The sequence below is a fragment of the Triturus cristatus genome, chromosome 10 (assembly GCF_964204655.1).
Source record: "Triturus cristatus chromosome 10, aTriCri1.1, whole genome shotgun sequence".
NCBI classification, from domain to species: domain Eukaryota; kingdom Metazoa; phylum Chordata; class Amphibia; order Caudata; family Salamandridae; genus Triturus; species Triturus cristatus.
In genome coordinates this window covers 1,189,671,379-1,189,691,609 of record NC_140593.1, presented here as the reverse complement: position 1 = coordinate 1,189,691,609, position 20,231 = coordinate 1,189,671,379, and the positions used below count along the sequence as shown (strand labels likewise).

The 20,231-nt window shown below is 46.1% G+C and overlaps 1 protein-coding gene across 2 annotated transcripts in view; it reads right to left on the bottom strand.

Annotated features, from left to right (window-relative positions):
• Positions 1–16,228, bottom strand: part of CXXC1 (CXXC finger protein 1) — a 99,063-nt gene extending 82,835 nt beyond the window's left edge. Inside the window, exons 1-5 of one of the 2 annotated variants that reach the window (XM_085629594.1) lie at positions 16,096–16,228; positions 10,712–10,815; positions 9,361–9,461; positions 904–1,022; positions 615–632 (exon numbers count right to left, since the gene is read on the bottom strand). In XM_085629594.1, coding sequence (XP_085485720.1) covers positions 615–632; positions 904–1,022; positions 9,361–9,461; positions 10,712–10,815; positions 16,096–16,098 — 345 coding nt within the window. In that variant the 5' untranslated portion in view covers positions 16,099–16,228. The remainder of the gene's footprint in view (positions 1–614; positions 633–903; positions 1,023–9,360; positions 9,462–10,711; positions 10,816–16,095) is intronic. The other variant, XM_085629595.1, reaches the window with a different exon arrangement.
• Positions 16,229–20,231: the final 4,003 nt, after the last annotated feature.

The window sequence follows — 20,231 nt, the reverse complement described above, 5'->3', positions numbered from 1 at the left end:
AATGTGAATGAACATCTACATTAAGCATATATACATAGCTTAACAGAAAGCATATCCAAATGTTTTTCATTAAACAAAAGTTCTTTGAAACAAGAAACCATGATGTAGGGATACTCTATGCTTGTAGCACTTAGGATGTTGGGTTCGTGAAAACCATTAGATAAATATTTAGATAAAAACTGCAGAACCAATCATTATTACAGGAGGCATTTCTCCTTTTTCAGAAGTCTGTGCCTTAGAATACTATGGCCAAAAAGCAAACATTTGGACTTACTTGCAGACTTGGGAAGGAAATGAAAATGTAATACTCGAAGTAAAGCAGCAGGTCGTGCTTTGATGAAACAATCACCCTTAAAGCAATACTGCTCTATTCAAAACACCTAAGAATACTACAACTCCAGCAAATGCAAGCGATTTTGGCCAATTTATGAAAAGGAGCTTCAGGGCGATTCTTAACTAGGACTGTGCTGGTGACCCCAGCAGTAGTAAAAAACAGACCAGCAGCGGAGGCCTTAGAGACATACGCTGAAGTCCCCTCAGCCAATCAGCGGGCAGCATTTTGCATCACAGAATGGTCTCTTATCCAGAACAGAACATCTCTCACGACAGCTCACCTCTTGCCCTGAAATATTCTAAAGAGGAAGTAGAGGGGAGAAGGGAAGAAGATTTAGATCGCTTGAATTTTAAAAAATACAGTTAATTAGCACATCAGTATTCCAATAAAGCGGCTGCACAGACATCAGCGCTATGGTACATCTACCACTCAGCGACAGAGACGGGTGGGAGTCTAATGGGATACAAGTGAAACTGGAGACTAGAGAACGCGTAGACAAGCTACACACAAAGTACCAGCTCTACCACGCCCGCATTCTGCAGCACCCATGACTCAGCCAGTACACGAACCTTGTTGGAAGACGAGCTCCTCCGCTGCTGGTTCATCCGCTCCTCACGATCAGCCTCCCGCTGCTCTCGCTCCTTTGACTTCTTGTGCCGGTATTTGATCTCCAAGTGTGGGTGCTTCTCTGTGGGTTAAACAGCAGAGAGGGACTGTTAAGAAGGTTACGTTTATTCAGACTAGTTCATTAAAACCACCATAAAACCAATAATTTCAAAATACATACAATGAATACACTAAGAAACAAGCATTGGCATAGCCAATAGGTCTCGCCTTTGGGACCTTATAAGTGTTCAGACATGCAACAGTTGATGTTGTTGCACCAAGGATATTGTGCTGGATAACTAAACACTTATAAAGTCCCAAAGGCGAGACCTACTGGTTACGCCAATGCTCGTTTAACCTCTTAGCAATTTCACATTGAAAAGCAAACACATCTCCTGTTCGAGTGTGCATGCTATAGAGCAGACACGCGCCTTCAAGACTCTCCATGCACTAATTCCAGATTCCGATGCACCTATGTTAAGCGCATTAGTGACATTAGCCGACGTCACTAAAGGCATTTTGTTTACATGTGCATTGTATTTGATCAGTTTTTGTATTTATTTTAAGATTTTAATTAGTGCAGTTCGGAGAATATATAGCAGTTCCATCTGGTGTCAAAGAAAAACATAAGTTTCAAATCTGGTAAATAGCGAGCAGTTATCAAACAAGGCTACTTTTTTTCTTTTACATTTCTGTGCAGAGTTTTGGTTCCATGCAAACCATGATTGGTTATTATTTGACGTTATTTTTTAAATATTTTCTCACGCTTGTGATGCACAAGGACTCGATCGACTTGACACTTTAATGCTAGTTTGAGAAATGCCAACACTCTGCGTGTCTCTAGGTGACGATATTCAAAATATCACTCAGCAGAGCAGTAAAGGTGAGCGCACATTATGGGACTGGGAATTTGCACAAATCTACAAGTGACATTTACTGTTTGAATGCACCGTGTACATGAGGCTTCAGAGTATGGCAGCCTGTGATCGCAGCCAGAGCGATGGACAAATGGATAGGTATGACAGCCGCGCTCAGTGTTAAAGTTAAAAAACAAAACAACAACAAAAACAGAGTGCGATGTCCCCGAGTCTCTCGTGTTTGTTGTGGGTAAACTTTGCAAGCTGCGCGTTTCAGCACCTTGACCAGGGCCCATCTGGCGGTGGTGCATCGCTCTCCTTGCAGCCACTGGGTGTGTGAAGGATGGCAGCGCATGTGCCGTTAGTAAGCAGATGCATGCAATCAGTACAGCGCCTTCAGCCTCTCAACCTGCCAGCTCGCTGCCCTGATGGAGTGTCGCATGCCTGCAAGCCATTCCATCCTACGGCGATAAAAACTGCTCTCCAGGGGCCCATGTGTCATATATCTCCCGTGGCATGTGATGGAAAGGAATGCAGGATGCATGGTTTTATGCCCCTACAGAACAAGTCTCTTTCCGCTCACGGCTTCACCGCCTGACGCGCAGGCACATGTATGCAGCACACATCCGCAGTGACGAGCACATCGCTGCCTTATGTTGTCGTTTGTAAGACCCGAAGCTCAAAAATGTGTCTCGATGGTTTCGTATTTGTTTACTCTTCACTTTGTCTCCGTTTACTTGTTCCTGCTGGTTGCCGTGCAACAAGGAAGAACATGGTTTTGTTGGTCTGTCGTGTTACGGACCAATTTCATGTCCATTATTGGCACCGGATTAGACGGCTGCAAAATAGCCTGGCACCCCATTTCATTGGGGACATATATTCCTTTTAAACTTGGGAAAAATAGCATCCGGAAATGAGCGAAGCATTCCACCCTCCTGGCACCACAGAAATAAAGTTGAAACCAATTCTTCATCATCATCATATTAATTTACAATTGTTTTTTTTTATGATAAACAATTTTATTGAGATAAAATCACACCAAAACAGTGCATTGGTAGCAGAATCAAATACATCAAGACGAGAGTCGACAGCCACACAACTAGGGACAAAGGAGCTCGATGGAGTTCCACCTGGTACGGTCAGACCAGCCGCCCGCGAACCAATCGTGGATCACTAGGAGTCTCGTGGCCAGGTAGTACAGGTGGAGATTCGTGACTCCCATACCCCCGTTGTAGGGAGATATAAGGCAATGCGCCAGGGACATACGTGGTCTCCCAGAGAAACCGGGTAAGCATACCGCCAAGTTCCCGGAACCAGCTCGCCGGAAGCTGGAGGGAGACGTTTTGTAAAATATATAAGAACCGGGGAAGTACCATCATTTTAACGAGGGCACTCCTGGCCAAGGGATTGAGCGGGAGGGACTGCCACTTCCGAAGGTCCGCCTTTGTCTTGTTAATCAGAGGCGTAATATTTAAGGCCCATTCGAGTTCCGGGAGGAGGGCGATCCATATACCCAAATATTTGAAGGACAGCCTGCGCAGAGGGATACTCGTTTGCCAATCAAAGCAATCCCGTACTGGATGAAGAGGTACCAGGGTGGATTGAGCCGGATTGAGCCGCAGACCCGAGACCCGCTCAAATGCGGAAAGGACCGCCAGACAACGCGGGCCAGAACTCTCCGGCTCTGCCAGGAAAAGGAGAACATTGTCCGCGTAGAGAGCTATTTTGTCGACCCGATATGGATCCCTAGCCCACCCACGGATACCAGAGTCTTGGCGTACAAGAGTTGCCAAGGGCTCCATCGCCAGCGCAAACAAGAGCGGTGAGAGTGGGCATCCCTGGCGCGTGCCCTTCCGGATGGGAAATGTCTCTGAGAGCACCCCGTTGATCAGGACCCTCGCCGTGGGACTGGAGTAAAGGACTCGGACAAGGCGCCGGAACGGAAGGCCAAACCCCATAAGCTTCAACACGTCCTCCAAATATCCCCAAGCGACCGTATCGAAAGCTTTCTCGAAATCAAGGAGAACCAGGGCCAGGTACGGGGGTAGGAGGTGGCGGTGCGCAAGAGCGAGATGGAGGCGACGTATGCAGCGCCAAGTGCCTCGGGCGGGCATGAAACCACTCTGATCCGGATGGACCAGGGTGTGTAAGTGGGGACGGACCCGCTGAGCCAGGATGGTAACAAAGATTTTCACCTCGGTATGGATGAGGGAAATGGGGAGATAGTCCGCACAGGCAAGGGAGGGCGGGCATGTCTTCGGGAGAACCACTATGGTGGCCACGTCTGTCTCGGGGGGGGGAAAAGGATCCCGTGTCCACCACGTGCTGGAACAGCGCCGTCAAATGGGGGACCAGGAGGTCTCGGTATGTTGCGTAATATTCTTGCGGGTACCCATCTGGCCCAGGCGTCCTGCCCGAGTGTAAGACTGAAATGGCCCCATGGATCTCCTCCGGGGAAAGGGGAAGATCTAGGGTGTCGGAAACGTCCTGGGGGAGGTGGGACAGCCGGGTCCCGGTCTCCGACAGCACCGCTGCCAGAGAGTCCGTAGGAGGCCCAGCCGCATACAGCTTGGCATAGTACCCTGCAAAGGCCTGAGCAATGGCCGGTTGCATCGCAGACCTCCGGGATGACGTGGTCCGCCTTGGGGTACGAGATTAAATTATGAAGCAATTTGCCGTTTTTGTCACCCCAGCCGTACACACGCGTCACCGATGAACGCAAAAGCATTTTGGCTGAATCCAAGGAAACCTGACGAATTTCTTCTCGTATTAGAGCAAGTTGCCGGGAGGAGTCAGGAGTATCAGCATCGGCCTGGGCCGCACAGGCCTCCAGCTGCACTAGGCGGACGGCCTGAACCGCGCGACGTGCATGGACCAAACCTCTTGCCACCCCCCGCAGCGTCGCCTTGCCAGCCTCCCGTAACATGGCCGGCGAGGCGACCGAGCCTGTGTTAATCCGGAAGTGTTGCCGCAGCTCCCGTGCGAGGGCCTCGACGAAGTCCTTGTCCTGCAAGAACCAAGCGTTCATACGCCAGGTCGTACGGACGCCCCCAAGTTGAGTCCCGAGACGAAGGGAGATCGGGGAGAGATCCGAGATGCCACGCGGTAGTATATCCGCCCCCGACACCAATTGGCAGTCGGTGGCTGGTACCAAGAACAGATCAATACGAGAGTGGGTGCAATGAGCAGCCGCGGTGTGGGTATATTGTTCCCGGCGAGTATTTCACACCCTCCAAGCGTCGCAGAGACCCAGGGCGGAGAACCAATCAGAGAGTCGCTTAGCGGAGGAGAGGCGGGACGCAGAGGGAGCGCCGGATGCATCTCGTGCTGGGTGCATGACAGCGTTAAAATAGCCCCCGACAACCGCCAACCCAGGCGGGAAGGAGGAAAAAACGATTGTAAGGTGTCGGAGGGTGGACGGCAGCGTGGCGGGTGGAACATATACACTCAGGAGATTAATAAGGTGCCCCTCGATCTTGCCGGACAGGGCCACATAGCAGCCTTGTCTATCCGTCTCAGCTCGTGTCAAGATAAAGGGAAGACCTTTGAGGATCAATATGGCCACCCCCCCCTGGAACCCCGCGAGAAGCCCGAATGGCAAACCCTGTCAAACCCATAGCGGGCGAGGAAGGTGCAGTGGGTGCCCAGCAGGTGCGTCTCTTGCAGGAATAGGATATCCGGGCCCTGACGGTGGGCGCTACGGAGGACAGCAGTGCGCTTAATGTGATCTAAGAGGCCATTGACGTTCCAGGATAAGCTGTGGAGGGGTCTACCTGGGACAGACATCATTAAGGTGGACAATGTGAGTATAGGGCCGTGCGGAGGGGGACCGGTACAATCGGTTTTTGTGGCAGAAAAAGCATCTCTTAAACAATTCCTTTATCTATGCGCTGTCTAAGGTCCTTTACAAATGTATTGATCCTAAATAATTAGAACCCCATGACGACACAGTGATTACAAAAAGTCTTCGGCTGTAATGTTCATGGCCGGGCGCCAGGCGGCTGGGGAATGGAATCAAAGAAGAAATACGGTTGACAAGGGAGGGCGAGGGTGAGACAGGCAGGGGAGCGAGAGTAGAGAAATGTCAACAAGCGCGCGCGGCCACGCTAATTAGAAAAAGATGGCCCCAGCGCGCCGCTGCTCACTCCCGCAAGGTGGATGCCGCCACAAGCACGAGAGTTTAAAAAGTGCAGACCGATTCCAAAAGGTCATCTCCTAGAGCAGCGCATGTGCACTGCGCTAGGCTCGACCTAAAAAACGGGCCCAGAGGAAGAAAAACTGCTCTTCTAAACATAAAATTCTCACTCTACACACCTGTCCTTGTCTTCCTCATTGACAGCCAAGTCTTTTAAAACACCTATAACTGCAATTAAAAATCGTCCAATTGCACAACTAACATCCAAGAACCACATACTGATTAATAAATTAAGTGCTTCTTTCCGCTTGGTGATTCCATACATTAAAATATTGGTTTTATAAGCATTTTGCACATTTAAAAACTACTGACAATCTATTAAAAATATATGCCCCATTGCATTTTGTGTTCATACCACATGTACACACCAGAAGATCATCCATAATTGCCCATTTTACCCTGCTGACTTCATAACACTGGTTTACCTCAGCTCAAAATTTCAGTACTCCATGTCTTAGTTTAGAATAGGGCAATGCCTTGATATATGGGAAACTATCATCATCAATCTATACCTTTATCAAAAACGGTGTGGACCATTTCCTGCCTAAATACTGCAGGTCTTGTTCTCTTTTGTGAGTGCCCTTGTGTGGAGATCTTTATCCCCAACTTGTTTTCCAGTTTTATTGTTAAACTGTTACAAATCTCACCCAACAATTGTCTAACTTGCTTTGCCCATTTCAATTCACTACCTTCAACCTCACCTTTGCACAGAGAGGGGATTTTTATGCTTCCTTCCCTAGCTATCCCTGACCAGAACCTAACTGCTGCTGCATCCCCTAGGAAGCTCCATGCAGTAAGCTGGGTATCCATTCATACAGCCTGAATCATGGATGACAATGGCAACACTAACAGTTTTTTCACATATTTATCTTCCTCGTAATTCCAGTCCAGTTTACCACATAAACTTCATTCAACACCACACTGGAATTTAGGCCGGACCGTGGCATTGTAGGATAACAAAATTGGACGTAAAGAAGAACAACCATATTTCCTATCGAATTACTTTAAGCCCCATACAGAGGACAATGCCGTAGCTTAGCAGAGACAGAGGAGTAAAAAGGTTATACCAATTAGAAACTTCAGCAATCTATCCTTCTGCTCTGGTGTCCACAGTTGAAGAGGGCATTTCAATTAGTAAGTGGCATAGGTTAAACAAGCAACACTGGAAGTCCAACTTGCATGACCCTAAGCAGTCTAAATAGAGAGGCTAATGACTCTGTAGGAAACATACATATACCAATCTCATTCCTGAATTCTTGGTTTGCGTGTAATAGACTGTGGTACACAAGCTACAGATGTCAGCACTAACGCCTTGTTCCTTCTAATACCCGTTTGTGAACTGTGTACTATTCAGCATGTGTACCTGTATGGCCCACATCCTGCAAAAACTATGTGGCACATAATACACATTGAAGGTGGCTTACACAACAATGATAGGCATACAGAGAGAAAGACTGCTTGTAAGAAAATATGGCATGGGACTAATTCCAGAGTTATAACATGAAAGTACACTGTTCAAACACTAAAATTCCATCTAGGTCCTAGAAAGATGGTGAATTCTCACTACTCTACTTACTCATCACAACCAGTATCTAAACTGTGAAAATACAGTTGTTTTTGTTGTCAGACACAAGTGTGCAACGTACAATGTTATACTCACATCGACTTAAGACACATACAAATCCACACATAATTTGTAATCACTGCATACATCCTTCACCAACCTCCTCTCTGCTGCACTGGTGTTATGCTAGAAAGCCATGCAGTCTTCTCACCTGTCTTCCTTCACAACCAAAAACCAAAGGAAATGATGGACGGAGTGTTGAACATTGAAGCATTCACCCCCAGTCAACTGATCTGGGTTTAATCCATCACCATTCTTTAGCCCACTCCGCCACCCCAGTTCAGACATGGCCATATGCAAATCAGTCTGACCCTGTGCCTCATGGGAACAGTCCAGCCCGAACTGCCAAGCCATGTCTTCCTTGGACCGGAAACAAGCTTCCTAGGACCGGTTTCTGGCATTTCAGCCGTCTTCAGCCAGGCTTGGTTGAATCCAGTGGCAAAGTGAGTCCCTTGCTCACTTTGCCACTGGATTCAAGCAAGCCTGGCTGAAGACGGTTGAAATGCCAGAAACCGGTCCTAGGAAGCTTGTTTCCGGTACAGGGAAGACATGGCTTGGCAGTTCGGGCTGGACTGTTCCCATGAGGCACAGGGTCAGACTGATTTGCATATGGCCATGTCTGAACTGGGGTGGCAGAGTGGGCTAAAGAACGGTGATGGATTTAACCCAGATCAGTTGACTGGGGGTGAGTGCTTGCAATGTTCAACACTCCGTCCATCATTTCCTTTGGTTTTTGCTTTGTTCGCCATAAGTTGGCAGGGTATGCTCAGACGTGAGTCCCTTGCTCACTTTGCCACTGGATTCAAGCAAGCCTGGCTGAAGACGGCTGAAATGCCAGAAACCGGTCCTAGGAAGCTTGTTTACGGTCCAGGGAAGACATGGCTTGGCAGTTCGGGCTGGACTGTTCCCATGAGGCACAGGGTCAGACTGATTTGCATATGGCCATGTCTGAACTGGGGTGGCAGAGTGGGCTAAAGAACGGTGATGGATTAAACCCAGATCAGTTGACTGGGGGTGAGTGCTTGCAATGTTCAACACTCCGTCCATCATTTCCTTTGGTTGTTGCTTCCTTCACAACCAACCACTGCCTTATTGTCAATTATATAGACTAGAAAAATACTTGCGCACATCTCCCGAACCACTTAGCTCCCCTACTTACACCAATAAGCATTCTTAACATCCACCAAGGAATAATAACCCTTCATTTCTTCGAAGGGTACAGTACCAGCATTTCTGGGCCACACTAGAGACAGAAAAATGTTAAATAAATGCAATGACAATTTTCAAGATAGGAAGTGTAATTCAACCAAAACAATGAGCAATGACAGCTCAAACCATCATAGATGTGGCCACCCTACACTTCCTGCACACCTGATAGAATAAGTACAGAGTAAACAAGAGACCAACCTGGCAGAGTTCTTTAATTCCTTCCATTGAGACTGCTCTAGTTACAGATATAACAAATAGGGATTGACAGCAAACTCTGTCAAATAAGCCATTGGTGGAACTGGTTATATTCCACGATGAGGTAACAAGCTGGCCTGGTACCTACGTTCTGCTAAGTCTACCTAGAGTAAAAACAGTGCAGTACAGAAGACTCCATAACCAGATCTACCGCTACCTATAACTAAGGAGTTATTGGCACATGAATGAAGGCCCCCTACACCAAACCACCTTCACTATTATTACAGTACAAGTGACATGCAAACTGGTCAAGCTCCATTGCTCTTCTGGATGTGCTCACCTCGACACTGCAAGCAGTACCACTCACGGATGGCCTTGGCCATCTTCTCCGTGATGTTGATGCAGTCTCCATGGAACCACTCATTGCAATTATCACAGCCACTGAGAATATGAGAAAAAGAATATAGTTAAAAGCATAGAACAGGGCAATCACATTTGTTAGTAGGGCATACTCTAACGGAGAGCTCTGTTGTCCCCTTACTGAAATAGACTTTCATAGCCTTGCTAAACAAACCCAACACAAAGTCAGTAGGCCCTAAAGTAGTTACCTCATTGTTATGCAACAATTCATATATTTTTCTTACAAACCCAGTTGTGGATACAAGGTTAAGCGCTGTTTTAACAAACACATGTGTACGCAACTACTTTCTTGCAAGAAAAAGGTCTTCCTCTTAAGGGTTTTTTGGATGCCACAAAGCTTTCAGGTGTTCAAGCTTCACTTCCAAGAATATACAGGAAATGCTTTGTTTTTTAGTTGCCTGAGGGATGTTCTTCAAAATAAAAGTACAGAGGCACAGGAAGATAGGGTAATTACGAAGAATAAGAAACATTGTCTTGGGCAAACTAACCACTCAATAAGAATCCAGGAGCTAGGATCGCAGAAGAATTAGAATTACAGGAAAAAATGTATTCCTTGAGCCATAAAAGACGCTGCTATCAGCAAGCTGGGAACCAACCAACTACCTCCTCACAGACTTATACAAAATATGAATGAGTGACTCCCTTTGCTTCACTGTGCAAAAAACGGAACATTTCATGTAAGCACTCCAGCTACTATCCTTGCTCCCATCAAGTGTGAACTGCATGCAACATTTTGTTATTTTTCCACCATGATGCATGGGAAAAATGCTAAACCTTGCTGCACCCACAACTACTTGTATAAGAAATTAGGTCAAGGACAAGGAATAATTAAAGTATGCTTTAATAAGAGGGTTTAACATGAATTTTACAATCACTGGGTGTGTCCAAAATAAGCTCCTATACAAAATACATTTGAAATTCTGATATAAGAAATTAAGATGAGGAAGGAGAGAGTGAGGGAGCAGGTTCATAAACAAAGGAAAATTATTTGTGATTTCTTCACATCGCAGCTTTGTCTATAAAGTTTCTAGGTCCAAAGTACTCGGTCATAAATTTAAAGTTGCTTAATGGATAAATGGGAGTTTTATTGAACTACGCTAGTAACATGAAGATCATTCTCTAAAACATTCCTGTGTCAAAAGAGCAAACAGACATTTCATAAGCAAATATAATCATAAAAGCCACAAAAAAGAGCAATGAGTGCAACATGTGGATGATTACACTGGGTCATGACCCAAGGATTCCCAAGCCCCCCCTCCCCGGCTCCTTACATCATAAAGCAGTTGATGTCAGGTTTCCGACAGATGCAATAGATCGGTGCATTCTCTCCATTTTCCCCTGCAGCAGACAGCTCCAGGTCAGAATATTCACTATCCTGCAGGAAAAATAGGATGTACATACATCATACAAATTAAAACATCTGATTTTTAGTCCGTCTGTGAAATACACCTATGTGGATCGCTATGGTTTGGGTTGTTCTCTGGAGCACTGTAATCCCAAGACTTATCAAAACCGCCATAATTTATGACAATTTTAAACTATGTCTTTTCTGAGTGCAAATCAATTTACTAGAAAACTCATGTAGCAAAATACATCTAGTCCTGTCTCATCTAAAAAATACATAACACAAGGATACCCCAATGCTAAATGAACTGCAGCGTCCCATTAAATCTACTATTTAAATGTAACAAGGAAACTTGTACAGAGAGTTCTGCTGGTTTTTGACTAGGTTTGCGCTATGAATATAGCACATGCATACATATTAAAATTTTAAAAATACATTGAGTTTCCCTAAAAATAATAACCAAAAAAGTAGGTCTTCTCACTTTTATATAGTTTTCCATTAGTATTACCACTAGTGCTATGTTTCTACTACACTAATACTATTAGAAACACAGACGCTATAACCAATATCTAAGATTCTACTGCTAGTAATGAGAGAAGTAGAACCACTAAACAACACTACTATTAGCAGTTCAACATCTATAACTGTTACTCTTATTACTACTATTAGGTGTAAAACATCAAGTACACACACTATTGTAATAACAGAGGTACATAATTTATAGCTTCCACTACAGTTACTACTAAGGGTCCGGTTACGATCGGGGTCGGAAGGGCACCGAACACGATCCAGCCGGAAAAACTACGAGCAGTACGCGTGTTTTCTGCCCGACTCATACAGCTGTACGAGTGGGCAAGTACGATGCGAGCTACGTGAAATTCCCCGACCAAGTCGTTTCTGGATCTGAACCGCTCCGTACGTCTCGGTCGGAAGCTAACCGTGGTGTGCAATGGATGCGATTAACGACCGAGCCAGTATGATGCACGCGTCGGTCAGCCTGTGCGAGCCGGAGTGTCCGGCTCGCAAAACGTCCGGGTGGTTGCCTTTGGGGGTCCGCGTCGGACCCCCTGTCACCCGCAGCTCTACGACTCAGACACAGGGGGAGACCCAAGGGTCCCTCCAACACAGGCATGTACGGTGCGGATGGCACCGACGTGTACCCACTGTAGGGGGCGCGCGTGCGCGAGACGTACCCATTCAGTTAATGGGAGCCCATGTACACGTCGTACGACCGGCTCCCATTGACTTCTAAGGGAGTCCGACTGAACTGAGTCTGACAGCATACGATTGCATCGTACTCGCTCGGTCGGACTGCAGGACTCCGGCTCGGTCGGAAAACACTCCGGATCCGGCTAGGTCGGAGTGCTTTCCGACCCGGACCGGAATCGGCACCTAAGTGTGGCAGTCCACTGCCTAGTGTTAACACACCAAACTAAGTGCTACATGTGATACTGTCATCACTACTGGCAGAAGATCTACTAATAAAACTGCATCTAATTATACTATTAAACCTTCTTTTACTAACAGTACTACTGAACTTTCTACCAATACTACAACTAATATTCCTGTTAAAATTACTCATAGTGCTTTCACAAGAATTAGTGCAATAGAAACCAATAATACAGAAACTACTTCATGGAAAACGAAAACTGAGAAACCACATTGGAGGGAATAAAATCAAGTAAAGGCAATTTTAAGAAAATACAAAAACATCAAAAATTAAAGGAAGGAAAGGTAATTGAAGTAAAAAATCCAAAATTTCATAAACTTAGGTGGAGTTTGGGACTGCTGTGGGTTTTTAGGGTACTGGGATGGGTAATGTTTTGGGAGACTAAGGGTTTTTAGGGGTCACAAATAATTAGAGTTCAGGCATAGAAAGGGGTTTCTAGGATTCACAGATGAGTGGTGTTTAGGTGTGTGACGTGTTTTTAGGTTTCAGGGATGGGTTGAGTTTAGGGCTGGTGAGGGCTTTTAAGGTTTAATTCTGGGTAGCAGTTGGGGTGGTAAAGAGTTTTTAGGGTTCAGGATGGGGTTGAGTGTAGGGATTCAGGAATGGGTGGAATTTAGATGTAGAAATGGATTTTCAGGGATGAGTAGTGTAGGGTGACGAGTTCTTATGGGTCATGGATGGCTGTGTTTGTTAAGGTTCGGGATGAGTGGAGTTTAGGTGTGGTGAGGAGTATAGGGGGGTGGAATTTATGTTTTTGGGGGGGTTATGAGAGGTCAGTGATTGATGGTTTTTAGGCGTGGGTAATTAGAGCATGCAAAGTAATTGTTTGGCAATGTGAGAAATATAAATATGAAATAATTTCCCAGAAGTAAAGCACTGAAATAAATATCTCTGACAAAACTTGTTGTATCTTACGACAGGTAGCCAGGATGAGTTTTGTAGACTTCTTTATTGGCTCCATGTAAATATATCCATCAGTCTTTATTCCAGTTGCGAGCCCTTACTCCGGCCCCACCAGGAGCAGCCTCCCTGCTGCTCAGCCCATCTCCAACTAGCCCCACTCATCCACACAGGCACCCAGACATTCCATTTATCACAGTCACACCACCATTCCGATACCATCTCTCACTCTGGCTGAGCAACTAGGCGAAAACTAGGCTGGGTAACATGCATAAATATTATGAGGATATTATGTTTCTTGGCATCCCAGTGTCTCAAGGATAAAATGTGTGTTCATGCAAAGCGCACCAATATCTTCCGGTCGAGGTTGCGCTATATACAGCAAAAAAAACAAGTCCCGGGCGAGCAGTTGCAGACAACGTGATGTCACATCTGTCACAAAGCCAGAGCAGTTGAGAGAATGTGGTTAGGGTGGGATGAGTGGGGGAGGGAACTTGGTGCCATGCAGCAGTAAGGGGGTGGGGGGAGCTGCTATTTCTTGTAACAAAGCATTCCACTGCGAGATTAATGGATTTTCAGCTAAATTAAATCTTGTAAACTGTACCTTGTTGCACCTTACAACGTAAGTTGTTCATGTACGGGATAAACAGAAATGAGCAAAAGATGTGTACTGCCATCTTTGTGAAATCGTGCAAATTGTTGAAGAAGCCGCATTGAATAAACACAGCAGAACGTGTTCCTTAAAGGAATGGCTGAGTTTACACAAACACAAATACATCCAGAAACTTCTCGTAAAAAAGGTTGGACATTTCCTTCCCTGGGAGATATGCTGAACATTCAGGGATGAAAGTACTATTTCTAGGAGTAAATATTAAATGAGCAGGTAGTTAAAGGAATTAGCTTAGCACCCACTTTCCTTCAGGGTTTTAGAGAATAATGGGGACCGACTGAATTCGAACTCAAGGACTCACCCCCCCCCCTTGCCTGACCTCAAGATGGCCGCCTCAATGAGATCCTCCCTGATGCTCTCTCTCTCCTGGTCTAAAATCATTGGTCATCGTCCTGATCTGGATCAGCCCTCACCCGACACTGTTCCTGCTCTCCCTCCATGACATTTAACTCAGAGAACTTTCCCTCGACAGTTGAGACCTAGACATTTTGACTGATGCCCGGTGGAGCTACCTCGCGAGCTAAAGGGGAGATGGGCTATGGATTTCCCTCCTTGACCTTCACCTATCCAGCTAGTCTTTGAGCAAACTCTCTACTGGACATTTCTCCCTTTCACCATAACCCTACCCCCCCTTCTCTCTACTCTTCTCCTCTTTCCAGCTATTGACCTTTGCCCTCACCCGTCCTTGCTCATAGTTCCCACCCTGTTTATCCACTGGACTTTCTTCTGTGAACTTTCCCTCGTCAGTTGAGACCTAGCTATTTGACTGATGACCGATGGAGCTACCTGGTTTAGCTATAGGGGAGACGGACTGTGGATTCCCTCCTCGGACGTCACCTACCCAGTCGGTCTTTGGGCAGACTTCCTTTTGTCTCTCCTGCTGTCTTTTACCTCATCCTCCCCCCTCCGCTCTATTTGTCTCACCTTTCTTTCCTCTCTCAATATGTTGCTTAATTTTGATGTAATGTGTAATTTTTATCATTTTCTGTAACATTGTGTAACCTAATGTAAAGTGCTCTGATACTTACGGGTCAAGCCGGCGCTATATAAAACTCATAAATATAACAAAACTGTTTCTGAAAGTAAGACCTGCAACCATTACATTTACACTTATAAAATGAGCCTTCAAAAGCCAATTTTGACCAAAAAGACATTTTATGAATTAGTTTCTACGAAAAGGTAAATTCTGAAAAATTCCATTAAACAGTTTGGAAAAAATGGTTTCTCAGTAAAGGTATTCCATTCAATTTTTTCCCAATGAAATTACATACAACCCTACGGACTACCTCAGTATTTTTAATACCACTGGTACAACTACTTCTGGTCGAGTAAGTAAAAGTCCTGTTACTCTTGCATTCACTACCAGAAGAAGCAATCAAATTACAACTAGCACAATATTACAATGGCTAGGACTGTTGCTATAATAACTACTGATATTTTTACATTTAAAATATGCTATTACAATTGGATCTACAAATAGGTGGGTTTAAACCAGCAGGATCTGGAAATCAAGTAGAGTGTGCTACCTCCCACCAGATAACTGCTACAACAAATCAATAGTGTCTACTTAGGCTGCCGAAGAGAGCACCCTCTCCAACTAGCAACACTCTCAAAGATAACAGTTCACATCAATGAAGTTGCAGAACGTTAGATCAAATAGGAAGCCCAACAGCAAAAAGAGACCGGTGGGAGCTGCACTGCAATACTGTAGAAATGCCTAGTGAAACTGCAAGTAAACAAACAGAGAAGGCTCACTACAAACGAGTAAGCCATAGAATGTCTGTGAAAGTGATCTGTCCCTCTTCCTCTAAGATTGAAAGTAACACCCCTCAACAGTTTATTTATTCATGCATTTTTGCAAAGCACAGACAATACCCAAAGACGCTAGAGTGCTTTACAGCAGACGTATGCATTTTACATGGATTACTGAGGGATCAAAATTACCAAATGTTACATAAGGTCAAGAGTTACAAAATGATAAACCATTACAGAAAAAAATAAATTGTACAAGAAGTATATACAGCAGGGAAGAGGTTGTAAGCGCCTGATGAAATTGAGATAATGTAGTTCTCAGAGCCAAGTTTAGTTGCAGTGTCTTAGCCAAGTTTAATTGCAGTGTCTTAACTAAAATATTGTAGGAGGAAGGGCTTACAGATCTGTCTGGCTCTTTTGTGTGGCTGCCTACGACAATCACTCACTGCTCCTCCCCCTTCCACCATAGGCTGATAGCTTCAAGTGCATAAATCGCAAGCCAGCTGCGGTACTCGCGGTAACCCTCATCTGCACTCACCATCGAGGCGCTTCGGTCTCCCCAGCCCGCCCCGCCGCTCTCGAACGCCTGCTATTGTTCCCGATTAATTCACCAAGCCTCTAGTGTCTCCAGGAACCAGGTCTGACCTGCAAATAACTACGTCTACTTCCGGGTCGTTTTGTGATTGGTTGAGAAATCAACTCAAGCCTCGCTTTCAATTCTAAAACGGTAGTTCTCTAAAAGCCGGGAAACAAAAATAAGACCACAAATGTAATCATTCTGCCGCTTCAGTATCGAATAGTGGCGGCCATCTAACAATGGGAAAATATTCCGGGCATAAAATCCAATTTCCAAACAAGCAGGAAGGGTCAATAAATGCAGAGTTGTCAACTTTAAATTTCACATAATAGGCAATTACTATGTGTATGCTCGAGTGGCACGGACTCCAGGATAAGATGTACAGAGAAGTGAATCCATTGTAAACTGTCCCCAGTGTTTTGCTCTTTGGTGCAGTAATAACAGTCTCGTCCGTCAATTCAAATTGTGCCATAACGATCCCATGGTAAGATGGCCGACACCACATTGTAATGATGTTTATATAGCGCTCACTGCCCTAACGAAGCAGTGCTTTCCTAACAGGTAACATGCAACTGTGTGAAAACCCAGTGTAGTGTTAACGATTTCATTAGGCATAATGTAATATGTGAGGTTAAGCAGTACATTGCTGGGACAAAAGTTATAGTTAGCTCAGGTAACTATAACTGCTGAATTTCTATGGTTTTGTAAGAGTGAAATCGGAGCCTAACTATAACGTCCCTGCAACCATTTCCTAACTATATCGTCCTTGTAACCTTTGTTTTCTTCAGTGAATATCAACGTGAATATCAACTTTTTTAAATTCTATTTTTTAACTAGAACATGCCTATAACCTTTGGTTTGTAAGGGAATTTCTAAGTTTTTTTTTTCTTTCCTACCTATAACCTGTAACCTTTAAGAGTGAGTGTGAATGAGTGCATGAGTGTCTCAATGAGTATGTGAGTGGACGTGTGAGTGTTTGAGTGGGCCTGGGAGTGACTGCATAAGTGTCTCATTTGGTGTGTGAGTGGGTGCGTGAGTGTCTGAGTGGGTTTGCGAGTGCTTCCATGTGTGTGTGAAACAGTCTGAGTGAGTATCTGAGTGGGTGCGTGAGGCTCTGCGTGGGTGTATGAGTGTCTGAGTGAGTATCTCAGTGGGTCTGTGAGTAGGGGTGAGGGTGTGTGAGTGGGTTTGTAAGTACCTCCATGAGTGTATCAGACTGTGAGTGAGTGTCTAAATGGGTCTGTGAGTAGCTGCCTGAGTGTCTGTCTGATTGAGTGTCTCAATGAGTGTGTGAGGGGGTGTGTGAGTGGGGCTGGGAGTTGCTTCATAAGTGTCTCACTGGGTGTTTGTGTGGGTGCATGAGTGTCTGAGTGGGTGTGATAGTGTCTGAGTGGGGCTGGAAGTAGCTGCATAAGTGTCTCTTTTTTTTTTTTATTTTTAGTTTTATATAGCGCAAACTAGGCCCGAGACATCGGGTATCAGAACGCATTACATGAGCACCAGTTTCGTTACAGATGGACACATTCATTTTTGTTAGGCACGGGGAGATTACGTGATTTGCCCAGAATCACAGGATGTTGTGAGTCGTTGCCGAGACTCGAACCAGGAACCCCAGCTTCGAGTACGACCGCTCAAGCCGTAAGGCTACATCCTCTCTCCAATTGGGTGTGTGAGTGGGTGCGTTAGTGTCTAAGTGGGTGCATGAGTGTCTCAGTGGGACTGTGAGAAGGTGTGAGGTTTGCGAGTGCCTCCATGAGTGAGTCAGTCTGTGAGTGAGTGCATGAGTCTCTGAGTGGGTCTGTGAGTGGGTGTGTGTCTCTGAGTGGGTCTGTGAGTGGGTTCATGAGTGTCTGTCTGAGTGGGTGCGTGAATGGGTTTGTGACTGCCTCCATAAGTGTGTGAGTGATTGTCTGAGTGAGTCTGTAAGTGGTTGAGTGAGTCTAAGTGAGTTTGTGAGTAGGTCTGTGAGTGAGTACATGAGTCTCTGAGTGTTTCTGTGAGTTAGTGCGTGAATCTCTGGGTCTCCGAGTGGGTGGTGAGTGTCTAAGTGGGTCTGTGAGTGGGTGTGTTAGTGCCTCAGTGGGTCTCTGAGTGGGTGCATGAGTCTGAGTTGGTATGTGAGTGAGTGTATGAGTTTCTCAGTGGATCTTTGAGTGGGTGCGTGAGTCTGAATGGGTCTGTGAGTGGGTGCGTGAGAGTCTGAGTGGGTTTGTGAGTGGGAGCATGAGTCTTTGAGTGGGTTTGTGAGTGGGTGTATGAGTGTCTCTTCGTGCACATTTTTTGCCCCATTTTGCCTTTTCTGCTAATTTGTCTGCCCTCTGTTGTGCTTTTTATGCTCCTTTTTCTGCCCTCTGTTTTGCCCTTTTATGCTCCTTTTTTCTGCCTTCTGTTTCACCTTTCCTAATAATTTTCTGCCCTTTGTTATTCTTTTTTCTCTCTCTTAAATGGGGGGCTTTCCGCCATAATTTCAATGGGGGCGGGGGCTGCGCGGGGCCTGTAAATGCAGCTCCCTGTGTGTAAGATCTGCTTGCATGTCTGTTCGCAGCAGCATCTAACCTGGTCCTGACGAAAGCCCTGACACCTAGTGGGTCATCACGGCTGAAACATGTTGACCTTCTGTTTCGTCTGACACATGCAGTTTAAATCCATACTGCAGGTGCACTGTTTTTAATCCTGACAGTGAGAACACACGAATAAAGCACCTAAATTGTTTTCACTAGTTACTAGTCACTTCCCACACAGTATTTTTCTGATGTGCTGCGCCTTCCCCCAGTTTATATCGCTCTCATCTGGTGGATTTAGATTATCCTTTATAGAGCAGAACAAAAACATCCCTGAGCTCCTCCCTCTCAGAGAGGGGGTTGTAGCCCTTGGTGAGACTAGGCCTTCCCACCAAGAGGAGAATCCCAGATGATGAAGCATGCCACCTATGGTGGGTGAGGGATTACGTCCTGAAAGGGATCACTCCACAGATATTTCTGTGTAATTCTCTCAGTATCGCTGACCATTTGCCTTTTTAGGTCTCGGCTCTAAGGCTGCGCTTGCGCAGTCTCGATCTGAGATTTAATGACTTGGAGAAGAGGGGCTTGAACCCGCCCCTCTTCTCCCCTGTTCTCCATTGGCTGGCCTCTTGAATGCTGGCCAGCCATTAGAGAAGAGGTCCGTCATTCCGATTAGGCCCCGTCCTTTTCGGATTCGGGGGCGTGTTTTTTTCAAGAAGTCTAATTATCTCCTCCAGCCAATGGCAAGAGGAGAACACGCCCCCGAATCCGAAAGCCCTGCTGCCTTTCTCCGAGGCATTTCTGCTTTGCCTCGGAGAAAGGCAGTGGTGTGCTTGTCTGTGAAATGTTGGTTCCACTGAGGTCACAGTGCGCTCTGGTACTTGCACTCTTTCAGTTTTCTGTTTAGGAATGCTGTGCCCTCCCATCAACTTTAACATAGAAAAAATCTTGGATCGCAATGTCGGAACTTTACCTTTCTCATTACCAGTCCCACTGTTTTTTTCGTTATTATTCTAAAAACAGCCCATAAACATTTCGGACCCAGGCTTGGCAAAGTTTGAGAGAGTTTCCCTGGTTAGCTTTCCGGAGAAGTGCTTAAAAAGTGACGCGCCTCTGGCAGCCGTAAGACCTGTCAGCCCGCTTCATGTCAACCACCAGTGCACGGCATCGGGGGACGAGAGACCCCCACGAGGCCCGGGGAATCGCGGCCGTGTCTCCGCACCTCTGAGGATGTTGCCTCCTGGGGGGGCACATGTGTCTGATCCATCCCGCCGTCGGAGCTCTTCACAGGGCGCAGCACGGGCGTCCTCCGGGTCCGCGGCGCATTGAGGCCCCCGCTGGCACACCCAGCCGCAGCCAAACCGCAGATCGCGTTTCCACTCGGGTCATAAAATCAAAACAAGAAATACCTCCTCCGGATCCGTCCCGCCGCGCGGAACCTCGATTGTTCCCGAGATAAGTTACACGCGAAATTAATTCAGACAAGGGAGGCCTTGCCAGAAAGACAGACGGGACCCTGCGGGGTTCGCGGGTGGCAGAGGCCTGCGAACTCGGCTCCCTCGCCAAGGACAGCGTGGGTCGTACATTTGAGTCGTG